This window comes from Falco peregrinus, chromosome 7, assembly GCF_023634155.1.
Source record: "Falco peregrinus isolate bFalPer1 chromosome 7, bFalPer1.pri, whole genome shotgun sequence".
Lineage (NCBI taxonomy): Eukaryota > Metazoa > Chordata > Aves > Falconiformes > Falconidae > Falco > Falco peregrinus.
The window spans coordinates 39137224-39159246 of NC_073727.1; the positions used below are offsets into that span (position 1 = coordinate 39137224).

Consider the following 22023-nt stretch of genomic DNA (forward strand, 5'->3'; position numbering starts at 1 on the left):
AGCATGAGTTCACCACCTGCCTAATCTGCTTGCTGATCTGCTGGCTCCTCAGCATGCAGCAACAGGCTGCCACAACGCATGGATTGTCCTACCTTGTACAGACACTGGAACCTGAAATGGTACTTGCTGCCTCGTTTTCCCAGCCAGTGGTAGAGGCACAAGGGCAAGAGGCAGGGGTAGAGTGGGGAGGAGGACATGGTGGGAGAAACTATTTTGAGGGCTGGTAAAAGTGTTTTGGTAGTAGAGCACAGAAGATGTATGTAGCAAGACAGACCTCCATGGTATTGCTATGGGTGGTACAAAGTACAAAATCCACAGGATGGCAGACTTTCTTTTCACGTAATGGCTTGTTTAGAATAAGCAGTCCATTTGTGATATATGTGCAGCTTATGAATTGCCTGTGAAGTATGTGTAAAACAAACAAGAAACTATCAAGAAATCAGGGAAAAAATACACTTTTAACAGTTCCAGTGAGAAAAAGTTTAAGAAAATGCACTTGTTAGGTTACAGGGTGTATACAGTCAGTGCACGTGTGACTGCCACTGTGAGCTCTAGTTTTAATGTACATAATAAAGGTAAAAATGGCAGTTCCGTCTAAGTGGCACACCTGTGATTATACAGGCTGTACAAACCCTGTAATAGACCCTAAAAGCATATGCAGTTGTCTGGCCCACTGCTGAAGTTCATGCTCCCAACCAATTCAAATAATGCAAGCACAACTATTTGCTGTGAATGCATCTTCATTTTTCTGTACAGCTATCGTGATGGGGTAAACACCGTCTTAGAAAACCTGCATTGCACTTTCAGTCTTCAGAATGTGATGGAAGTTCACTCTAAGGAAAATATTGTTGTCACCATGCTAGTTTTGGAAGCTGGGCTGTAGATAGTGTTTTTCACTTTGGACTGCGAATTTGTTACGGGAGCCATCATTGATTTGTCATCAGTGGTTGTCAGTCCTGAAACTGTACTTTTATTTTTGACTTTCAGTAGTAGTTATTTTTATGTCAAAAACCCACAAGTCCCAGACAGCCTGTGGAACTTAAACTAAGTTGGAGTACTCAAACTATACTCCTTCTGACTTTTTGCAAGCATGACTCCATACAACAAACACCAAATTGCCCTTCTATTTTTAAAATTTATCAGATTTTTTTTTCTAAGTTTTTGTAGATCTGAACTTGTCTCCTTTAATCTTAGTTTTCAGTTATGAGCATCTGTCTTTCAAGAGTTAGTAGACAACTAACGTGGTAAGGAAGGCTACCACTATTACTTAGAAACAACAAAGATTTGTTTCCTTATCTTCTTATGAACAAATGTGAGAGGATGAAAATGCTGAAATGGTCTTTTGCTCTTCTCTCCTGCAAACTAGGCTGTTTATCTTAGATCTCAGCTACTAGGAAAAAGTTAAGAGGGTTGTTGCTATAGCGTAGCCATTGTGCTGATACCACTCTGCTCCTTTATGAAGGAAATAACATCTACATGTTAAACAAACTGACCCTGCTGGCTCCAATGTTTGCTATTTTACCTGAATTGGTTTGAGCACACAGTGCTTTCAGTTTAGTTGGTCTGATAATGAAGTGTTCTTATTAGGTATTGTCACTTTCCCCAATAGGAGCAAGGCAGAGACACCTCTGTGGTTGTTACAAAAGTAAAGCATATGATTGAGCGCTATGGAGAAGTCTGAGCTGTAGAAAATTCGATTACAGCTGCCAGCCCATAAAATGTGCTGTGCTTTGCAGCCTGTGGACTTTTCTAAGCAGTACATACAATGCAAAAAAGAAAACCAAATCTTTCTTTTGTGCCATTGTGTGGTGTCTTGTCAGTGTGTTACTATTTGAAAGTTCTATTCCTGAACTCTTTTTTCAGGACTGAGATTTCTTGTACCTGTACTTTCATCCCATCTTCCCTTATACTTCTCTTATCCTTGCTGTTAACAGCATTGATGGACATTGCATCTAATGGTGCAGCAGCTGAGAGAAGTAGAGCACTTCAGAAGTCTATTTTCTAAGCATTTATATCAACAAGGCTCAAAAAAAAATTGCTTTTTGAAATATAAGTTAGTGGAATTAACCATGTAATGCAACTGATCTTTTTAGTACAAATTTATTATTAAATTGTAATATTAAATTCTATTCTACAGGAACACAATCTCAAATTTGAGACTGGGAATGACCAGTATCTCTAAATGGATGTGTAATTTGCAGTAGATAAAGACCTTGTGGTGAACAATACCAAAACCAGAGAAAAATATAAATTTTGCTAAATTTTTCAGGCATAAAATTCCTCAGCCATCAAGAAATATAACAAGAGTATTCTAGCCTACATTTTGTTCTGTTTTAATAATGTCCCAATGGCAGCTCTTTGGTGCCAACTTTGATCTCAGTTTCTGCAACAGGAGACAAAGATCATTTTGCCCAGTGGGGTTTAATTTATGCAAATCAGCAGATGGCTTTGCAGGAATATGATTTGTTATGTTTCCTAAGTGGATGAGTTTGCTTTTTTAAATACCCTGGCAGCAACAGATTTGTCAATATCTTGCATTATATTTTTGAAATGGCCTTTCAATTACTTTAATTGTGGTTTGTTTGATTCCCCACCCGCCCATCCCCTTCTCTCTCTCCCTCCCTCCCTCCTTCCTTCTCTCTATAGATTCTGGGATTTTTCCAAGCCTAACCCTTTGCTGGAAACAGTCGAGCATCATACTGAATTTACATGTGGACTGGATTTAAGTCTTCACAACCGTGGTCAGGTAAGGGCTGGGGTGAATTTACTTTTCACTTGCCTATTTATAGCCATTGGGGTCATGGCTGGACTGCAGGACTCAGATCCTGAATAAGAGTCACCAGATTGCAGAAAGCTTCTGGAAGTGAGTCTGGATGAATGCTTATTAAATAAACCTCGCTTCATGTCCATTTTTATTTATAAATCAGTTACTTGCATTGGGTGGGAGAGGAGGGCAGGACAGACAGAATTGCAAAATCAGATAGCTGGAAGCCACAGTGAGCTCAGGGAAAATGAGGTAGTTTTGTTTCGGAAGGAAAAGTTAATAGAGAAGGGCCTAGAATGATCTGAGATACAGAGCTTTCTATATCCAAGTTAAACATTGGTAGTGTCACACATGATACCTAGACCTGGTTTGTTATAATATTTGGAGTACTAGAAGAGGCTTAATATGTAGTTAGAATTCTAAACCCCTCAGCTGTTGACAGGAATGAATGGAACCTGTTTTATCACGGACACTTACTTATGTTCTGGTGGTTCTAGGATTCTCCTCTGCTTCTGTTGCTACAATCATTTCTGGTTTGTAAACAGAGGATTGTTGTTTGTAGTATGAAGTGTTTTTTCAGGCAAGAAAGGCAGAAAAACTGAAGTAATTATTTGCTTTAAAACAAGAAAGCCTGTGGTTTTCACACAGAAATTACTGTCACCAAGTTAACTATAACTAGTGCACTACTGAAAGTGCCACAGATATCATTTGCATCTAGATTCCTTTCTAATTCACAGTGAAATAATCTTTTTACCCCAAATTAAAATGACTTGTAACATCTGCATTGGAATTCTGATTGGACAAAGCAAATAAGACCATCATAATTTCTGCTACTCATAAAAGACACAGGAGAAAGGTGTACATTTGGCAAAATACTTAGCTTAATGCATATGAAACCATTCTAGCCAAATGCTAACTTGAAGAGTTTTCTGCCTGGTTGCTTGTTCCTTTCATTCTGTTGCCTCAGAGGTGCTGCGGTAATTGTTCACGAGGCCATGCTGTGAACCACATAGGGAAATTTGTAAGGCTGTAAAAAAAATTCCTAAGGTTCAGGTTATTTTTCATCAAGGCAGGGCAAGAACAGCTTAAAGGCCAGTTGCTGGGAACTAAAACTTTGTCCCAGGTGAGTGCATAGCTACAATTCTGGCTGAATTAGGTCCAGAGGAAGCAGCAAGCATAGTGTAGTACATTGGGGCCTTACTGTGCTACATCACTGCAGACTCTGAGCCCAGTTCAGCTTTCCATGAAGCTGGTGTGGGTTTTGCCATGGATCTGAATGAGGCAGTAAGATTTGTCTTCCTTTTGTACTGAGGATGTGATCACATCTTGATCATAAATCCGTTGCGAAGCATCCTGTGTGTTACAGAATGGGGCTCAGTGGATGGTGTTTCTGACTGACTGGCTAGATTTGACTTTTTTTTTTTTTTTTTGGTATGATTTACCTGTCAAACTTGGGAGTTGCTGCTATGTGGATATTCTTTTGTAGCTGCAATGTATGGAGTACCCTTCTTGGAACAAGTAACTGCTCATTGATGATAGATAATGAAAGGAAAGCGAACAGCTGCACATACACTTGTATGTTGGAAAAAGTAAAATAATGGTGTACATACCCATCTACATTAGGGCATTCATGAATCCAAGTATTTTTTTCCACACAGAAATTCTACAAGTCCAATGTTGGACTTAATGCACAAAATCTGTAAATCTGGGGTGCATATCCATACACGCTGCGTGCCAATGTGCTTTCCAGACAGAAGCTTGGCATCTGCAACAGATATAATATTCCTCTGTTTTTTTTCTACTGAGTTGATTTAATGTATTGTGAAAGTTGGATATCACAGCAATGCAAACTGTAAACATTCTGATTTTTAAAATAAATTGAAAAACTTCTGATAGAATTAAACTGTAACTACAGAACACAGGGAAAATGTAACCTCCGTTTTTAAAAACGGAAAGAAGGAGGACCTGGGGAACTACAGGCAAAGTCAACCTTACCTCTGTGCCCAGCAAGATCATGAAGTAGATCCTCCTGGAAACTATGCTAAGACACATCAAAAATAGGGAAGTGACTTGTGACAACCAGCATGGCTTCACTAAGGGCAAATCGGTCCTGACAAATTTGGTGGCCTTCTACGACGGGGTTACAGTGTATGTTGGTGGATAAGGGAAGAGCAGCTGATACCATCTATCTGGACCTGTGCAATATATCTGACGCTGTCCTGCACAACATCCTTGTCTTTAAACTGGAAAGACATGGATGTGATGGATGGACCACTTGGTGGATAAGGAATTCTCTGGATGGTCGCATCAAAGAGTTGCAGTCAACGGCTTGATGTCCAAGTGGAGATGAGTGTCAAGTGGCATTCCTCGGGGGTTATTATTGAGACCAGCGCTGTTTAATGTCTTTGTTGATGACATGAGTAGTGGGTCAGGGCAATCCGAAGCACAATTACAGACTGGGTGGAAAATGGATTGAGAGCAGCCCTGAGGAGAAGGACTTGGCAGTGTTGGTTGGTGAGAAGCTCAGCATGACCTGGCAACGTGCGCTTGCAGCCCAGGAAGCCAAACATACGCTGGGCTGCATCAACAGGAGTGTGGCCAGCAGACCAAGGGAGGCGATTCTCCCCCTCTAGTCCACTCTTCTGAGACCCCACCTGGAGTGCTGCGTCCAGCTCTGGGGACCCCAGTGTAAGGAGGACATGGACCTGCTGGAGCCAGTCCAGAGGAAGGCTGCAAAGATGATCAGAGGGCTGTAGCCCCTCTCCTATGAAGACAGGCTGAGAGAGTTGGGGTTGGTCAGCCTGGAGAAGAGAAGGCTCTGGGGGGACCTTATAGCAGCCTGCCAGTGCCTAAAGGGGGGCTACAGGAAAGCTGGGGAGGGACCTTTCACAAGGGCATGTATGTAGGGATACGACAAGGGGGAATGGCTTTAAGCTGAAAGAGGGTAGGTTTAAATTAGCTATAAGGAGGAAATTCACTGTGAGGGTGGTGAGGCACTGGAAGGGGTTGCGCAGAGAAGTTGTGGATGCCCCATCCCTGGAAGTGTTCAAGGTCAGGCTGAACGGGGCTTTGAGTGACCTGGTCTAGTGGAAGGTGTCCCTGCCTATGGCGGGGGGTTGGAACTAGATGATCTTTAAGGTCCCTTCCAACCCAAACCGTTCCGTGATTCTATGAACACTTACTGAATGGTTGCTTCCGGTATGAGCACTTGCAACCTTTCCCTAGCTTCTAGATCAATTCAACACAGACTATTTGCTTGAATTTTCTGTTGCTTATCCCAGTGTGTAGCTTCCTTCATGTCTTCTCTCTATCGAGACCTGATAGTGATCCCCATTCATTGTTGTTCTACGTGCATTTGTATGATTTGTGATTTTCATTGTGTGCTTTATAAGGAGTTATGACTCGAGATTTGAACTGCTTCTCCTCCTCCATGCATGCACTGTATTTTATTCATAATGGACAAGCTATTCATTTATAGTCAAATTAAGTACCATTCTGGTCATTAACCTTTGCTTACATTCTTAATGATAGATTTGTTGTCTAGCCAGACGATACTTTCTTTGGCTTTGTCCAATGAACTTAAGCATTTTTAAAGTAGCTTTTACATGTCAAGGAAAAAAGCCATCTACTTTCCAAAAGTGTTTGAAATAGTTGCTGTGGTCTGATCTAGGAATTGCAAGACATTCCTGTGGAACTGTTCAAGCTTTGAACAGAATCCATAGACAGAGAGTAGGTACATGCAGGCAAGCTGCTGCTTGTACAGTATCCTGGTAAGGGGAGGCAGCATGTGGGAGAGGGATGTGGCCATAAGGATTGGGTCCCAGGTCGTGACGGTAAGTAGTATTTAGATAAAACAGAAAACTCCTTTGTGCTTAAATAAGATTCTGATATTGATTCTGGAGTATCTGCCTCTACATAAAGTGAGTGTTTGTTGAAAGCTTTGCATTTTAATAAAATCAACTGTTCCTCGGTTTGCAGGTTTTTTCCCACCATAATGTTGGGTCAGGTTCACAGCCATTTCAGACAGCTAACAAACAGACATTCAGGTGCATAGAAAAAAATGTGTCTTTTACAATGCAAAGCGTTAACAGAAATGGCCCTCATGATACTCGGGGCATTTCTCTGTTAAATTGGCAAGTGCTGATGTGAGAGCTTGCAAGGCAGGTTGCCTAGGAGAAAATACTCCCAACTCCAGCTTTCAGCCAAAGTATCTTTGATACACACAAGAACAGTGACAAGACCCTAAGCACCAAATATCTTTTGAATTTGTAATGGTGTACAGTATTCAGAACTGAACAAATCCATTTACCCTGTCAGCAGTATGAAGAGTATGCAATTTTTTTAGACCAGACATGCTAGTTCTTTCCAAAATTTTGGGATAAGAAAAACAATTAAAGTTTGCTCCTTTCCATATACACTAGATAGTTATGTAGAGAATATGAAAATGGTAATCAGATATATGGCATTCCTCGCTAGGGGCTGATAATGCTAGACCATATACTGGAATTATACTCTGTAGCTCACTGGGTTTCTTATTTTTCTTCTGATACTTACTTTCCCTGTATGTGATCTGTGAATGTTCTGATGAATTAAAAGTATAATACTCCTTTAAGCCTAGCTTTTAGTGGGGTTTTGCTGTGCTTACCTATAACATCTAAGCATGAATGTAACTTATTTTGGTATTATTTGTGCAGCTTTATTTAAAAGCAGCCTTTTTCTTCTGTTGGGGGTCGAATGTTACATGGCAGTCATGAACTAATTTTAAATGTCTTTTAGGCAATCCGTCAATGACATGGATGAAAAATACAGATAACTGTGAACATTCACCACTTCTTGTCTTGATTCTGAAATTATTTTAATAAGTATATAGAGAATAGAAAATACAAACGTACCATGAATTTCTTTTAAGTGATGGACAAAAAATACCAAACCCTTTCTGTTGTAGTTCTAAAGCTGTATTTTGCTCAACACAAATGTAAGAAAAAACGAAGGTCTGAATTTTATTTGATGACCTTTTTCAGCCTACACCTCACGTCTGTTCTGATCTCTGTAAAGCAGCCAATGGAAAGTATAAAATAATGTTTTTCACTGAGCCACGCTTTCTATCTTATTGCTAGGACCGTGATGAAGTATCTAATGGAAACAGAAGAGGAATCTTTCCATTTCTCTATACTTTTATGTTACAAACAATGCTGTTATTCCTAAATTGCAAGGATATGTGATTGTCAATGGAAGTGATGGCAAGTAGTGTAGTGGCTTAGAACACTTGACACATGAAGAGCAGATTAGACATCTATGACGTGCCAAGTTAGAACAGGACTTCAACAATACTGAGGAAACTTTGGAAACTGTTCTGTACCAAATAAGGATAAACCAAATGTCAGTTCTCTAGTCCAAAATTGTCTGTTATCTGAATGCATGTTAAAGTCTAGGTTTTAGAATAACTAACATGAATATTGATCATTTACGATTCTCTTTTACTGTGGTTTTGTGTGTTTGGATAGTAATTATACTACAAATGGGTAGCTAGCTGTCTAAATAGCTGTTTGTGTCAACATAGTCTGGGAGACAAACTTGTTTTCTTGAGCCCTCCATGTGCCTGCACCTCCTTGTGTAAGTAGATTAGTTCACATAAAACAGGTTTCTCTTATTTCTTCAAAGCACCTGGAGCTCTGGGATGTATCCAGTGCAAGAAAGGGCCTGGCCTCTGTTATTCTGTATTGCATTTGGAGATGGTGAGGGGCAATACAGCAATACACACACACAATACCAGATAATATAGAGACAGTGGTAATACCAGTGCAAGTACCCATGAAACCAGTCTTATGCTCTGTGTTACACTGTCTTTGTGATCCAGCTTCCCTGAACCTCTACCACCTTCTTCCTAAAGCTGTGGGGTATCACCAGCATGTTGTGCCATGCCAAAGGCAGATAGAACTGAGCAGAGGTGCCTGCCTTGTAGCATCAGTCTGTTGATCCCATGAAATGCTGCTGTACTGACGGTATCATGAGTTTTCTTAAGGCATCAGTATCACTAACATTAACATTTTAAGAAAGCTGTAATTTCTTACTAGTTGGAGGGAGGTCATAGCCAAACTGTATACACTTAGCTGCATCCCCTGAAAACAACTGAAATCTAGTTCTAAATTCTTCCATCTTTATGGAAAAAATTTTGATCATCTGTCAAATTTCAATTTACAGGTTTATTCTGCTTGTACAGTTTACAGATATGCTCAGCTTGTGCAGTATACTGCATTAGCTATGCCAACACAGCAAGCAGGGGAGTGGACAGGAGAGGGGCTGCTGAGGATGGCTTAACCAGTAGAGCCAAATATAAATGCAGATGTCTTTAGTGATGCTGTTTTGCTATGTATTTTGCTGTTAATTTAAATTAATTGTACACCCTCAACAGGCCCAGAAATGTTGACTTTCACATAAAAGTGGTCACATCTTGCGGAAGCGTACAGAAAAACAGAGACTTCCTTTGCTTCTTTTCTTTTGATCACTTGCTGTTATCTTTTACACCTAATTGCCAAGGAACTGATAGGTTCCACCCAGCTGTTGTGGCTATCATACTGCTGTAATTATATCTCTCTCTGTACTTCATTTTATGGTCCTTCTCCAGGATGCTACTAAAGTTACACAGTTAGTGATCCTTTGAGATCCTACTTACTTAATTTCAGAGTGGATTATTGCATGGAAAGATCAAAGTTAACCAGCTGCAAATGTTAAACCAATTTGAACTCCTTTGCAGAATTGGAGGAGGGAAGGAGGTGACATTTCTTCCTGGTGCTTATTGTATCTTTCCCAAACTGTTAAAATTAAACTTTCATTGTGTAAGTCAAAACTAATTCATGACTAATGGTCACTTTCTGCCAATATCAGAGGAAGTCTCATACTAAGCTGTTTGGGAAGGTTGCTGTCAGGCATCACAATTCTGTAAAAGCTGCAAGTGTACAGAATGGAAAATGCACTTCAATTTTGATTCTGAAGTACTGGGAAGAGGTGGGAGGCAGCAGTTTCTTACTCAAGAAATGCATTGCTTGTGCTTTGTATTTGATTGTGGCCTACAAAATACTTCCTACTTTAGTGAGCCTCATCTTTTAGTCAATGTAGTGAATTTTATTTTCTGCACAATCAATAAATCTGAGAATTCCCAGTGAATTGCACTAGTAAAACTCAGTGGAAGACAACAGGATTTTGCAGCTGTTACTGAAAACATTATTTGGTTTATGATTATCTGTGATTAAATCCCAAAAGGAAATAACTTAGCCTAACTCTGAGTTAAGGATGAATTTGACAATTGAATAGGGTCATTAGAAGACAGTTTCACTGCATGTACGTTGCCTGCATTTGGGGTCACCAAGGTCAGTATCAGCACAGAAAGGCATTTTGCAGTTCCAATGTATCTTCTACAGAGCTTATGATTTACTTTACTGATTTAAAACAGTTCTTGAAAGGCTGGGGAGATGTCTTTCCCCTTTTTATAAAGTACAGAGGAATTGCTATAAATTTTGTGGAGATCCCAAGGATTTCTCTCTAACCTGCAACTTGTATCTCAATTTCCTTTGCATCTTACTGATGAAATCCATACTCATAGAAATACGTAGCATGACTACCAAGTTGTCTTCCTGTTGCTCATGTCAGAGCAACAAAATAAATTCTGGGACAGCTCCATGTTCTTTAGATCAGTTCTTTGTGAGATATCTTTGCAATCTGAAGAATAATGCCCCTTGAGTCTTTTATCTTTTCTCTCCTTAAGAAACACATTTTTTAAGCAGTATTTGGAACATCTGTTTCTGATAACTGTAGTTTGAACCTAGATCTTAGTAAGAACTTCTGGTCCAGGGTTTGTTTTTACTGGAAATAATAAAACCAATGTGTGTTTTTTCAAAAGTAAATTTAAAAATGGTGTTATCGCACATTGAAAATAAAAAAGTGTTTAAATAAAAATAAAAAACTGTCATCACTTTCACTCTCTTGTAAAGGTAGTCATTGTGTGCAGTTCAGCCCCACAACTGTTGACCAAACAAAAGGCCATACAAGTGGTTTGGATAGGTATTCAATGCATTTAAAACTCGTATGTGATCCATTATGCGCTTAACTAATCAGTTTTAATGATCACCTGTGAAAGTAATTTGATGAGTAGCAAACCTAATAGCTTGCTTTATCTCCACTTAATCTCCAGCCCACACACAAAGAATGCTCGGGACCCCTCAAAAATACCTAAGAATGATACAGATATACCATTAAATTCTGTATGAAATGACACAGAAGATAAGAAACTACAAGAGGAAGGGAAACACCAACATTAATGGGGGAGAAGAACTGAATACTTTTCCTGTTGTCTCTTCTACAGAAAAAAATACAGGTCTTAATTAGTTTTATTTGAAAGTGGGATGGGGTGGAGGAGAGTAGGTCTCTCTCAGACACGTTTTGCGTATTATCCAGTGATTTATTATGAGCACTCTGGAAGGTGAATGGCACCAAGATACTTCTGGAACTACTAATCTAGAGAGGGCTGTATTTTCTGATTAATCCCCTTCATAAAGGAACTACTGAACTCAAAGTTTTTAGTTATTCTTTTGAATGTGTTTAATCTTGGTTAGGGCTTGGGGGGTTATTACACCTTCAAATATTGAAAAAAAAAAAAGTTAGCTGTTGACTTGGGAGCTTTCTCTTGCTTCCTTCTGAACAGTAAAGAGGCAGAATGTCATGCAGGTAATTGTACTAGACCGAACAGATTGCCCTTGGGTGCTGGCAAAGTCTCAGTCTATAGCAAAGCAAGATGATTGTGATGAATAAGAAACAGAGGGCCTGTCAGAGGAGTAAATCAGTTAGTGAGTCAATGGAAATGGCTTTGATAAATGGATGGATATCAATATTAAATCAATTGGTGGGAAACATTGTTATACTCTGAGACAAGGATAAACACTTCAATAAAATACAGGATAGCTGTTTCATTTGAGTTAAAATAGGAATTTCTAGTCAAGCAATCGGCTTTCTGTGATGACTGCATTTTTTTGTTTGCTTGCTCTTTGGCTTTACTTGAAAGGAAATACAGTAATCTCCATTTTATGTGCTTCAAATAGACTTGCTTAAATCTCTACCGGCAGATAACTTGGCATGATAATTATTCTGCAGTGATAACAGTACAGTACCCTTAGCATATATACTAGTACTGTAACTTTGCTACTACAATAAAAGCATTAGAGACAAGTAGTAAATATAATTTTGTTAGACTGCCTCTGTCCCATGTAGCTTTAGGTATACTTAAAATCACCAGGTTTAGTATGCTTTTCATATTTACATTATTTCTTGATGTGATTTACCAGTCAGCGTGAGGTAGAATTTTCCTGGTTTACAGTTAAGTTCTAGTTATTCTCCTTTTCCCTGCAATTTCTGATACTTGAAAGTTGTTATAGTAGAATTTTATTCTATAGTTAGAAGAACAATTTAGTATTCATAAATGATAATGGAAATTGCATGGCATATGGGTGTCCAAAATATTCATTAGTATAAAGATATTATAATTTATATAGTTCTTTGCAGCTGAAATAAACTGTCTTCTACTCTGTTTGCACTGTCAGCTTAAAAAAAAGAAAAAAGGTTTAAATCATGTACGCTCTTAATACTGAAACCAGTGAGATTTGTTTCAATCTGAGAGTAAAAATTGGCCCCAAGACAGTGAACATTTTCATAGAAAGACAAAGCTCCATGCCTTCATGTTCCTAATGGCGAGGACTCTTACCAAGTATGCAAGTAATATGCGAGTCTGTTTTCACTTTTCCCTTGTCCTTCATCCTTCCACAGGATTGTCTTTGCCTGTTAGTAATGTCATTTTATTAATCAAAACAAAAACTTTAGGAACTTGTGGCTTTTTTTATGCCGTATTTATTTATTGTGGTGTGCTGGATCAGCCCTCATCCCAGTGGAATTCCTGCTGCTATTTTAATATTTAAATTAAGTAGCATTCTGTTTCTTAAAAAAATACATGGCTAAAGTGCTTTAAAGTGGATATTTAAAATGGTCATATGTCACATGAGAACTGATATTTCTAGATGCTTTTAAAACGCTTATTTTCAATATCCTATGTTCCCCTTTTATGGGGAAAGGCATACAATGGTCTTAAGACCATTGTATAGGACAGGTCGTAACAAAAAAGGCAAAATGAAAGGAGAAGACATTTTGCAAACTGATGCAGTAGCTGCATGAACAGGCACTTCTCTTTCTGCCAGAGTTCATTTTAGTCATTTGTATCTGGGGCAGTGATAATCTATGAGATACTGCAAAGGGGCAGGTAGCAGCTGTCCATCAGCTAATGCCGGCTGCTGTGCTGTTCACTTACAGTCGTCCCCTTTCTCTTACAGTCTTGGCTGTATTTTGGAGAAAGTACTACAGAGAAATGGAAATGTTACTGCATTTTGTAATGCTGTTCTGTGCTGTGGTGTCCCAGTTTCCCATACATATCTGTTTGCGGTTCTCTGCGTGTGTGTTCTCATCAAGGTTTCTGGTATCAGTGTTCCATTATAGACTTCCTGCCGCACGGGAGAACTTGATAAACTGTTATTTGCTGTAGCTTTTATTTGCCTTTTGTTTGCTGGTTATGTTGTCATTTTCATGTACCATCATTAAGTCAATGAGTTGGGCAAATTACTGCAAGTGGTCCTTTTCAAACTCCCTTTTAATATCCCGTTTATTTTTAGTGTTGCTAGATTAAACAGTTCTGTAACTATATTTGTTCAGAGGCTACTTCAAGGATGCTAATTACATTGATAACAGGTGGGAATTCCCATGGGATTTTTTTCTGAATGTTATCTCTGTTTCTTGGGGTTTTATGAAAGTGGAAAGTGTTGCCTGTAGAAATACAAATACTGATCCAGAGCTGTAGAGAGTATTAAAAAAACCTGTCCTTTTATGTGATTGCCAGTTTCTACACAGTGTTTAGTGGAGAACTCAGATTTTCTTTTTGGTATGATTTGGGGAACTGCAATGCAGCAGAACATTATATTACACAAAGCTCTATTATGTTGTATGAATAGGCAGACACGTTGTCAAGAGATTTTTTGATCCATTTAGATGTATATGGAAAGCACTTCAAATAACTAAGTAGAAGCAGCTAAGGAAGCAATAAAAATGAATAATAGCGCAGTATAGTAAACACAAAATGGGCTAATTATAGCCTGAAATCAAATATTGAAGTTGGATTTCCAAATTTTTAGTGTGCAGCTGTTCGTTCTGGCTCTAGAAGAGAACAGGAATTGCAGTCTGCAGCAGAAGGAAGCTTGTTGTGCAGAGGATCCAATACTGTATCCTTTGTGATCCCAACTGGAAAGGACATAAAGATAATGCAAGATGGATTCAGCCAGATTTACTGGCATATGTTTGTGGGGCTCATCAGCTTTTTCTCTTTAGCTCTCCTCTTTCTTCTTCCCTTTGCCTTAGTTCTTGTCTCCCACAATATTTTGTGAATGTATATTACAGGTCATCTACTTGAGTAGTTGTCAGTGTGGTTAACCCTTTCACTGTGTTACAGACTCTAAAGTGCATTATCAGATGCTTTTCAAACCTAAAGCTTTCTGTAGCTGCCTTCTGTGAAATCTTATTTGTGAAAATCTTTTAATACTGTAGAATTAGGTTAACCTTCTGGTTTTGTGATTTTTAGGTTCAAGCCTGCATTTAGAATAGAACTTGGGACTTGCAATTCAAATAAGTTTCAGTTATATTGGAATCAGCTGCTGGGTTTATAAGGTGCCACTGACAGAAGTGGCATCACTTCTTACCAGACTGTTGGGGTCTAGGGACTGCTTGAAGCAATACCACTACCCCCGATTCTCAACGCTCAGCAAATAGACAGTCTCTCTTCTCAACAAAAGACAATACAGTCATCTCACAGCTTATCTGTGTGAAACTGAAGTTCTGGCTTAATTCTTCAAGAAACTTCTCCATCATTTTGGTCAATTTCTTTTTCCATTCCTCAGCTCTCCATTAGGAAAAGGTGTATAAGAATTTCCCATACCTGGAAATAGGAGAAAGTCGTTCAGATTTGGTCATTAAGTGTTTAACTATCGTCATAAAGGGTCCTGAGACCCTGCAAAGAGAAGAAACACCACAAGGTCTGGACTTTTGTGTGTCCTTCATTTCATTCTCAGTTATATTCTTGAGACTATTTGGACCAATCACTTGAGGCCCAAAGGTTCCCCGCTTTCCTCATGGAGAGTATGAAAAATAGGAGATTCTTAATTTTTATGCATCTCAGTAAAGTTAAGACAAAGCTTTAAAAACCAAACCCAATTGCATTATTATATAATTTTGAAGAATTGTAAATCAGCATTAACTCCACAATATGCATTAATTTCTTGTAAGTTCCTTCTGGTTTTGTGGAGATGACACATATAAAGGATCTAAATAGATTTTGTTTGCTTTGTAGGTGGTGGACTGTGCTTGGGATGAACTAGTCAAGATCTATACTCCATCGTGTCTGGCAGTTCCTGTCTAGAGAAAAAGTGGATTGGACCCACCAGGAACCTTTCTCTCTTCCCCCATGACCAGACTTGTGCTGAATTGTCAACTGTGTCACTAATCTTAGTGTCTCCGTTTAGGTAAAACTCTGTCTGAACAGAATGTTATGCACTTAAGCACGTGGAGATTTTAGGGCTTGGTTTACTGTACCAGTAAAACGTTCAACAGCTACTGAATGGCTGAAGAGTTACCATAGCAGATACGAGCTGGTGTCTGTAGAGCAGGATCACCAACACAGTTTTGTGATCTGTCTGGCTAATGAGAGCTGAAGCCTGAATCCTCTTGATCCTTACAAAGAGTAAAAGTAACTGGCAGTGTATTTTGAGATAATGTCGCTGTAGAAAAGAAGAGGAAAAAAGCATCTTTTCACTGTAAAGTACTGTAAAGTCAACTGAGGTTTGTACCACTTGGATGCATTTATATGTATATGTTTTGCTGTGACTCACTTTGCATTATGTTCTTGTGCAATATGACGAATACTCTTGATAGACAGTAAATGTCATACTTTATAGCCAGCTGATTCATTTGACCATTTTGATTGCCACTTCACAAAGATAATAAAGATTAGTTTAATATGTTTTTTCAGTTAGATGTCCTTGAGTAAAACAGTTGATGAAGTCATGTAGAAAGATAGTCTGATATTAGAGAAAACACTTAGGAAAAAATGAAATACAGACAACACCAATTGCATCACAATCCTCAGGATTTAGAGATCAGGCAACCAGCTCTCCTATTGGACTTGTCTTCTGTTTTCACTTAGAAAGTTTTTCCAAGAGGTAGAAGAGGAATGTGGCCATATATTCAGTGTTTCTGGAGCTCTGACAGCCTGGCCAAAGTGAAAGCTGATGTCCAGACCAGTTGAACCTACATACGTGCAGTGTAACTGCATGGTATAAGCATAGCAAGCAGATCCAGCGTGGGCAAGCTATTGCACTTAGAAGAATAAGCCAAACATGTTATGGGTATGTTGAGTACTTTGACTCCTCAGCCCACATGCTGGTATTTTTATCTGAGTTTTTCTGGGGCAAGTAGAGATGTTCAGGTTTTATGCCTCTCCAGTCTCCTTTGAATACTCTTTCGGGATCCAGCTGCGTGAGGCTTCTCTCTTGGTTTCCTGCTAGCTTTTGGGGTTTGGGGTTGGGGTTTTTGATTTGGGTGTTTTGTTTTCTTTTTTTTATTTTACCTTAAAGCTGTCTCCCTTCTGCTGTTACTCCATATCAACAAGCTTTACCATCAAAAGACTGCAGATCAGGTCTTTGCAGATCTCTGGTCAGGCTTTCATAGTCTTCTGTTAATGAATTGCTGTGCATTTCTGGGCTGTACCACTCGTATATCAAGCAACAGCAGACACTGCCAGATCTACTGGATGCTTTGAAGAAGTGAAAGAATTCAGAAGAGCTAAGACCTGCAAGTTGCAAGGAAAGACTGATTGTGCTGTTTTGGAGCATGTAGCCACAGGGAGATGAGCTTGTATTGATTTGGTGATAGGGCAAGACTAAGAAACCCTCTTCTGCAACATGAGAATCTGGAACCTGGTAGGATCTAAGATTTTTCTGGGTCACTGCAAACTGACTCCAGAATGTCATCTTCTCAAGCTGAATGAAGAAGTAGGTTTTTTGGGTTTTTTTGATTTTTGTTTTTTTTGTGACAGTGTGCTGCACCAAATTCCATATATTTACTGTGCTTTAATTGTGTGTGCTGAGGAATGATGCAACGATAAAGCTGTGCTGCATACAGCTTTCAGCAATATCGTGGACCATAAAATCTAATTTTAGGCATTAAAATTGATTATTTCAACTTTAATAGTTACTCCACCCTTCTGCTTTATCTCTTTTTTTCTGCTTAGATTGCCACTTACTTGTCTGAGTGAGTGGAACATTTTGGTGGGAGTATGTATTTTATATGCATGTTTCTGGGGAGAAGGATTGAGGGAGAGGGACATTCTAAATGCTGCCATAGCCTATCAATGGAAGGTCAAATGGAGAAAACCTAGCACAGCAGGGGCAGGAATTCTGACCACACACACTCAACATGTGGATTAAACCTTTTCTAAACTACCTTCTCTCCCCTCATATCCTGATTAGTGTCAGTGCTGAGGGTTGCTGTGTCTGGATTTAATTCTCTTGAAAAACGAGTGGATCCAGAAGATGCACAGAGTAAATAAAAATTGCGGCCTTTAATCTTCCTGCTTGATCTTTGAATGGAGGGAACGTGCTGTAACATTTCTGCATTGTAACAGAAAAAGTTGTTGCTGATTCTTAATTCTCAGGGAATGGTTGCTATAGTTGTTGTAAAGAAATACTTTTTATTTTATGACCATAATACTAGCTTCTCTTTTTTTTCCATTTACTGAAACAGATCTTTAACAACAACAGTCTTAAATATGTAAAGTGTTCTCCTTTTAAACTTGCTTCTGTGGAAGATTTTGTTTTACGGGAGCTCATAGATTTCTCCTTGGTTCAGGAAATATATTGATTACTCATGTTCTGAAGGAGTGGATTTGCAATTCTACAGTGCTATTAAATTAATTGCACACAATATCTTTGGCTACACTCTTTTGTTCACTTCCCAAATTAAGAAACATTGGTCAAAAAGTAAATGCAGTGAAAGATACTGAGAGTATCTTTTAAGAAAAGAGTATCATTATCATCATCATGGTTTATGTCTTGTATGAATACTGGGAAACAGTCACATTTTTCCTTTGTACTTTTAGAGACTATATGCAACTTTTCCTAGCTGTATGTCAGCATTTTGATAAAGGAAAGCTATTTTAAATAGTTGTGTCTGCTTGTGCAGACTACGTGTCAGTGATGAACTGCCAAGTGCAGTGCTGGCCTCAGATTTTGCTGCATAGGCGTGGGTGTACTAAGCCTTTCAGTAGTACTGCTCAGTTTTGAATGTGCTCAAGGTCATGTGATGGGGAATGGATGTAACTGCACAATGCTTCCCCTATATACTTCATAGTTGCATTAGGCCCTGATTAAAGCAAACTGTCCATTAAACATTTTATATAGATCTTTACCATTTTCATCCAAGAAACCATTTAAAAAAATGATGTGCTTAGGAATTTGACATCAGTTTGCTCCACACACTGGTTTGTTTTGGTTTTTTTCTCATACCCATGTTATTATTCGTAGGTGAAATGCAGAACTGAGTGTAATTTGTATCGGAGGATTAAAGTTAAAGCATCATAATCATCTCATTACTGTAAGGAACCACAGAGCTATCCATTACTACGATCTATGCCCCACTGCTAGGTCAAAATTTTTTAACAATCAACTTATGAACTGAGCACTGTCTCTGGGCAAAAGAACAGCAGGTGTGAGGGAAGCTCCTTCACTGCAGTGTTAGCTCAAATGGTGTCTCTCTGTTGCTTTTTCCAACTCCTTCCCGGTGAAGTGCAGGAGAACTCTTCTGAGTGTGGAATGGTGGAGAAGCAGTGGGAGACTAGTACTGGGCCTGGCCTGAATCAATGTTGAGAAGGGGGTGGTTTGGCAAGGGGCAGCACCTTCCCCTCCTCCTCCCCTTGCTTTGTATGGGCAAAATTAGGAGTACCATGAGAAATGTTGCAAGAGAAGCTGGCCTTGCAACGCAGGTGAGTTCCAAGAGATAGGATATGGCACCTGGGACACACGCTCAAGTTCCCGAATTCAGTGTTAGTGCAGCCTCACGTTGTGAGTGCTGCGTGCAGTTCTGGGCCCCACAATTTAAGAAGGATGTGAAGGTCCTTGAATGCGTCCAGAAGAGGACAACAAAGCTGGTGAAGGGGCTGCGAGGAATGCCCTGCGAGGAGCAGCTAAGGAGTTGGGGCTTGTCTATTTTGGAGAAAAGGAGGCTGAGGGGCGACCTTATTGCTCTCTACAGCTTCCTGAGGAGGGGACATGGAGAAGGAGGTCCTGAGCTCTTCTACCTGGGATCTGGTGCTAGGACATGTGGGAATGGTTCAAAGCTGCACCAGGGGAGGTTTAGACTGAACACTAGGAAGTATTTCTTTACCAAGAGGATGGTCAGACACTGGAACAGCCTTCCTAGAGAGGTGGTCGATGCCCCAGGCCTGTCAGCATTTAAGAGGCATTTGGACAATGGCCTTAATAACATGCTTCAACTTGTTGTCAGGCAGTTGGACTAGATGATCATTGGAGGTCCTTTCCAACTGAACTGTTCTACTTTATTCGATTTTTTTATCCTTCTGATACACTTATTTTTCTGTTTCAATCAGGGAACTATTTAGCCCCCAAAGCAGGCTTGCAGCCTGATCCTCTGCAGTGTTAGAGACTCGCTTCTCTAGTGATAATTTCACTGGTGAGGGGACAAGACTGTTTCTTCCGGAGGTTATGCTTAGGTGGAGTCCCAATTACTGCAGTATTTCCAGAAAGCATGATTAGATTTTGTTCATATCTGCACTTGTCAGAAGAACCTTTTCTTTCTCCCATGTGCAAATACTGTCACAGTGATCCGCCCGTTCCTTTAAATTGTGCTGTGTGTGGGCTTGGGATGAGTCCAACTGGAGGCTGGTGTAGATGCATTGGCACAGTTCTTCGGTGCATTTTGAAGCCAGACTTGATCTCCAGTAAGTTTGAATGAGTGTATCAACCTTTGTATGCCTTAATATTTCAAGCCACTTAACTGTGAGTTTACATTTTATGCTGCAGTGCAGCTGCTGAAGTGGGTGAAGGCCCCTGAGGGGGAGTGCCCCATGACACCAGGGAGGTGGCCACAGGTGGCATCTCATTTTGCCTAAAAACTTCTGGGTTTCAGTGCATGCTTTCTTCCCACCCTGAGTTAGCAAAGATTAAACTTCAAAGTAGCCTGATTGCATCTGTGGCTTTTGTGACTGAGGTAACCTGAGAAATTCAGATAGGTGTTACTCTCACCTTTTAAAAGGAGGCATACTCACACAGTCCTGGGTTTTTTTGTTTTCCAGTGGTTTAATGGTAATCAGTGGAGTTTTTATTCAATAAAAATGTAAGTACTTGAATATTATTAAAACTAAAGATTTGCATGTAAAAAGATGAAAATACAACTGCCTTGGTAAGAACCAGAAAGAGAACAAAATGGAAAATCAACTGTCGTGGAAAATAACTAAGTTAACACTTAAAAGGGAAAAAGGCAGTTTAAAATGGTAAGTATAAGGAGAATCTTCCCATAGATTCTGTAAAGATGAAAAAGAGGTGAAGGAGGAAAAGAGAGGCTGCAGTTTTGAGTCAGGTGAGGAGAACCCTCCCGTAGATTCTGTAAAGATGAGAAAGAGATGAAGGAGGAAAAGAGCAGCTGCAGTTTTGAGTCAGGTGAGTATTACTGTGGTCCTTATGAAGTCAGTCTTGTTCCTCCATTAATGTCAGGGTCTGTAATGGGAATGGGAAAAGGAAGGAAGGTGAGAAAATACCAGGCAAGTGAGAACAGTAGCTTTACAAAAAAATGAATAAATAGAAGATGGAAAAAGAAAAGGCAGACAAGCTGGAGACAGCCCCTGGTGGGAAAGAATATTTATCAAGGAACACAATGTCAAAAAGTAGAAGGGAGGACTACTGTGTCTGCACCGGTGACAGGCAGAGCCTGTGGGTTTGCTGCCACTCCTCCATATTAGCGTGGTCATTCCGTGCACACTTGCTTGCCTGGCAGTCCTAACACCTGCACTGCTCTGGCTGAGAGCTGTGGGTGTGAGCACCTTCCTGCAAGTGCTGCAGGTCTCACCCAAACACTGAGCTGTACCAGAGTTTCCAGGGTAGTGACTGGGGAGAAGTATAGCTGGCTTTGGAAGCTGGATGTGTCTATGACATCTATGAACTGAACTAAGAGCGAGATGTAATATTTTTCTGCACAAATCGCACAGAAAATGCTTGTGCCTTTTTGATACTGCTGACACGCATGCTGTGCTTGTGCTGAATTCCGCATAAGCCCACCAGAACTGGCAATCCTTGTCAGGATCTGGTCCACTCTTTTTATGGTAAGTCTTCCAAAAACAAGCTCTGGGTGCCGAGCATGCCATTTTCCCCCAAGCTGGTTCTTTCTAACGCTGTTACTGTGGAGCAGGAGGAGGCTCGTTTTGTTTAAAATAATGATTTCGCCAATCTCCTATTGATGGTGGAAGGTAGTCTTACTGAGAGTGACCTGACGTGTATGATGTTAGGAGAAGGCTCAAGATTATAAGGCAGCTCTGAATAAAAGCGTAGTTTTTCATTCCCTGATGTTGTCTGGCACTGCGGGAGGCTGGCAGAGGGCTGGTTGTCCAAGAGAGTGGCTTTGGCTTTTCCTCGGAGTGGAGGTGGTCCACCCCGGTCTCCTGTCGAAACCTACACCCGGCAAGTGGAGGGAAGGGATGAGCTTATTTAAACTTCACCAGGCTTTAAAACGTCACTTTCGAAGGCGCTGGGTGATTACCAATTTTCAGGGACTTTTCAAGGAGAGTCCCCCTGCTAGAAACAGGCTCTCCCCGCTTTCTGAGCGGTGGTTCCCGTCTCCCCGCCGTTCCCCGCACAGAAGGGGCTCCCCTAGGCGAGCGGGAGGGCGAGCCGGGGGCGGCGGGGGGACCCGGCACCCCAGCGCGGCGAGGCCGGGGGGCGGCAGGAGGCGTGCCGCCGGGGGGCTCGGCGGGTGCTTTCCCCTGGGAGGCCGTGCGCTTCTGGGGAGGGAAAAGCGGCCTGCCTGCTTGTGCAGGCGTGGGGGGTCGCAGTGACCGCCGCTCCGGGAGACGCGGGGGCTCCTGCCGGTCTCCCACGTGATTTCGGGCCGGCCGC

At 40.4% G+C, this 22023-nt stretch overlaps 1 protein-coding gene across 3 annotated transcripts in view; it reads left to right on the plus strand.

Annotated features, from left to right (window-relative positions):
- Positions 1 to 17826, plus strand: part of PEX7 (peroxisomal biogenesis factor 7) — a 50429-nt gene extending 32603 nt beyond the window's left edge. Inside the window, exons 9-10 of one of the 3 annotated variants that reach the window (XM_055809876.1) lie at positions 2647 to 2746; positions 15195 to 17826. In XM_055809876.1, coding sequence (XP_055665851.1) covers positions 2647 to 2746; positions 15195 to 15263 — 169 coding nt within the window. In that variant the 3' untranslated portion in view covers positions 15264 to 17826. The other 2 variants (XM_055809875.1, XM_055809874.1) reach the window with 2 other exon arrangements.
- Positions 17827 to 22023: the final 4197 nt, after the last annotated feature.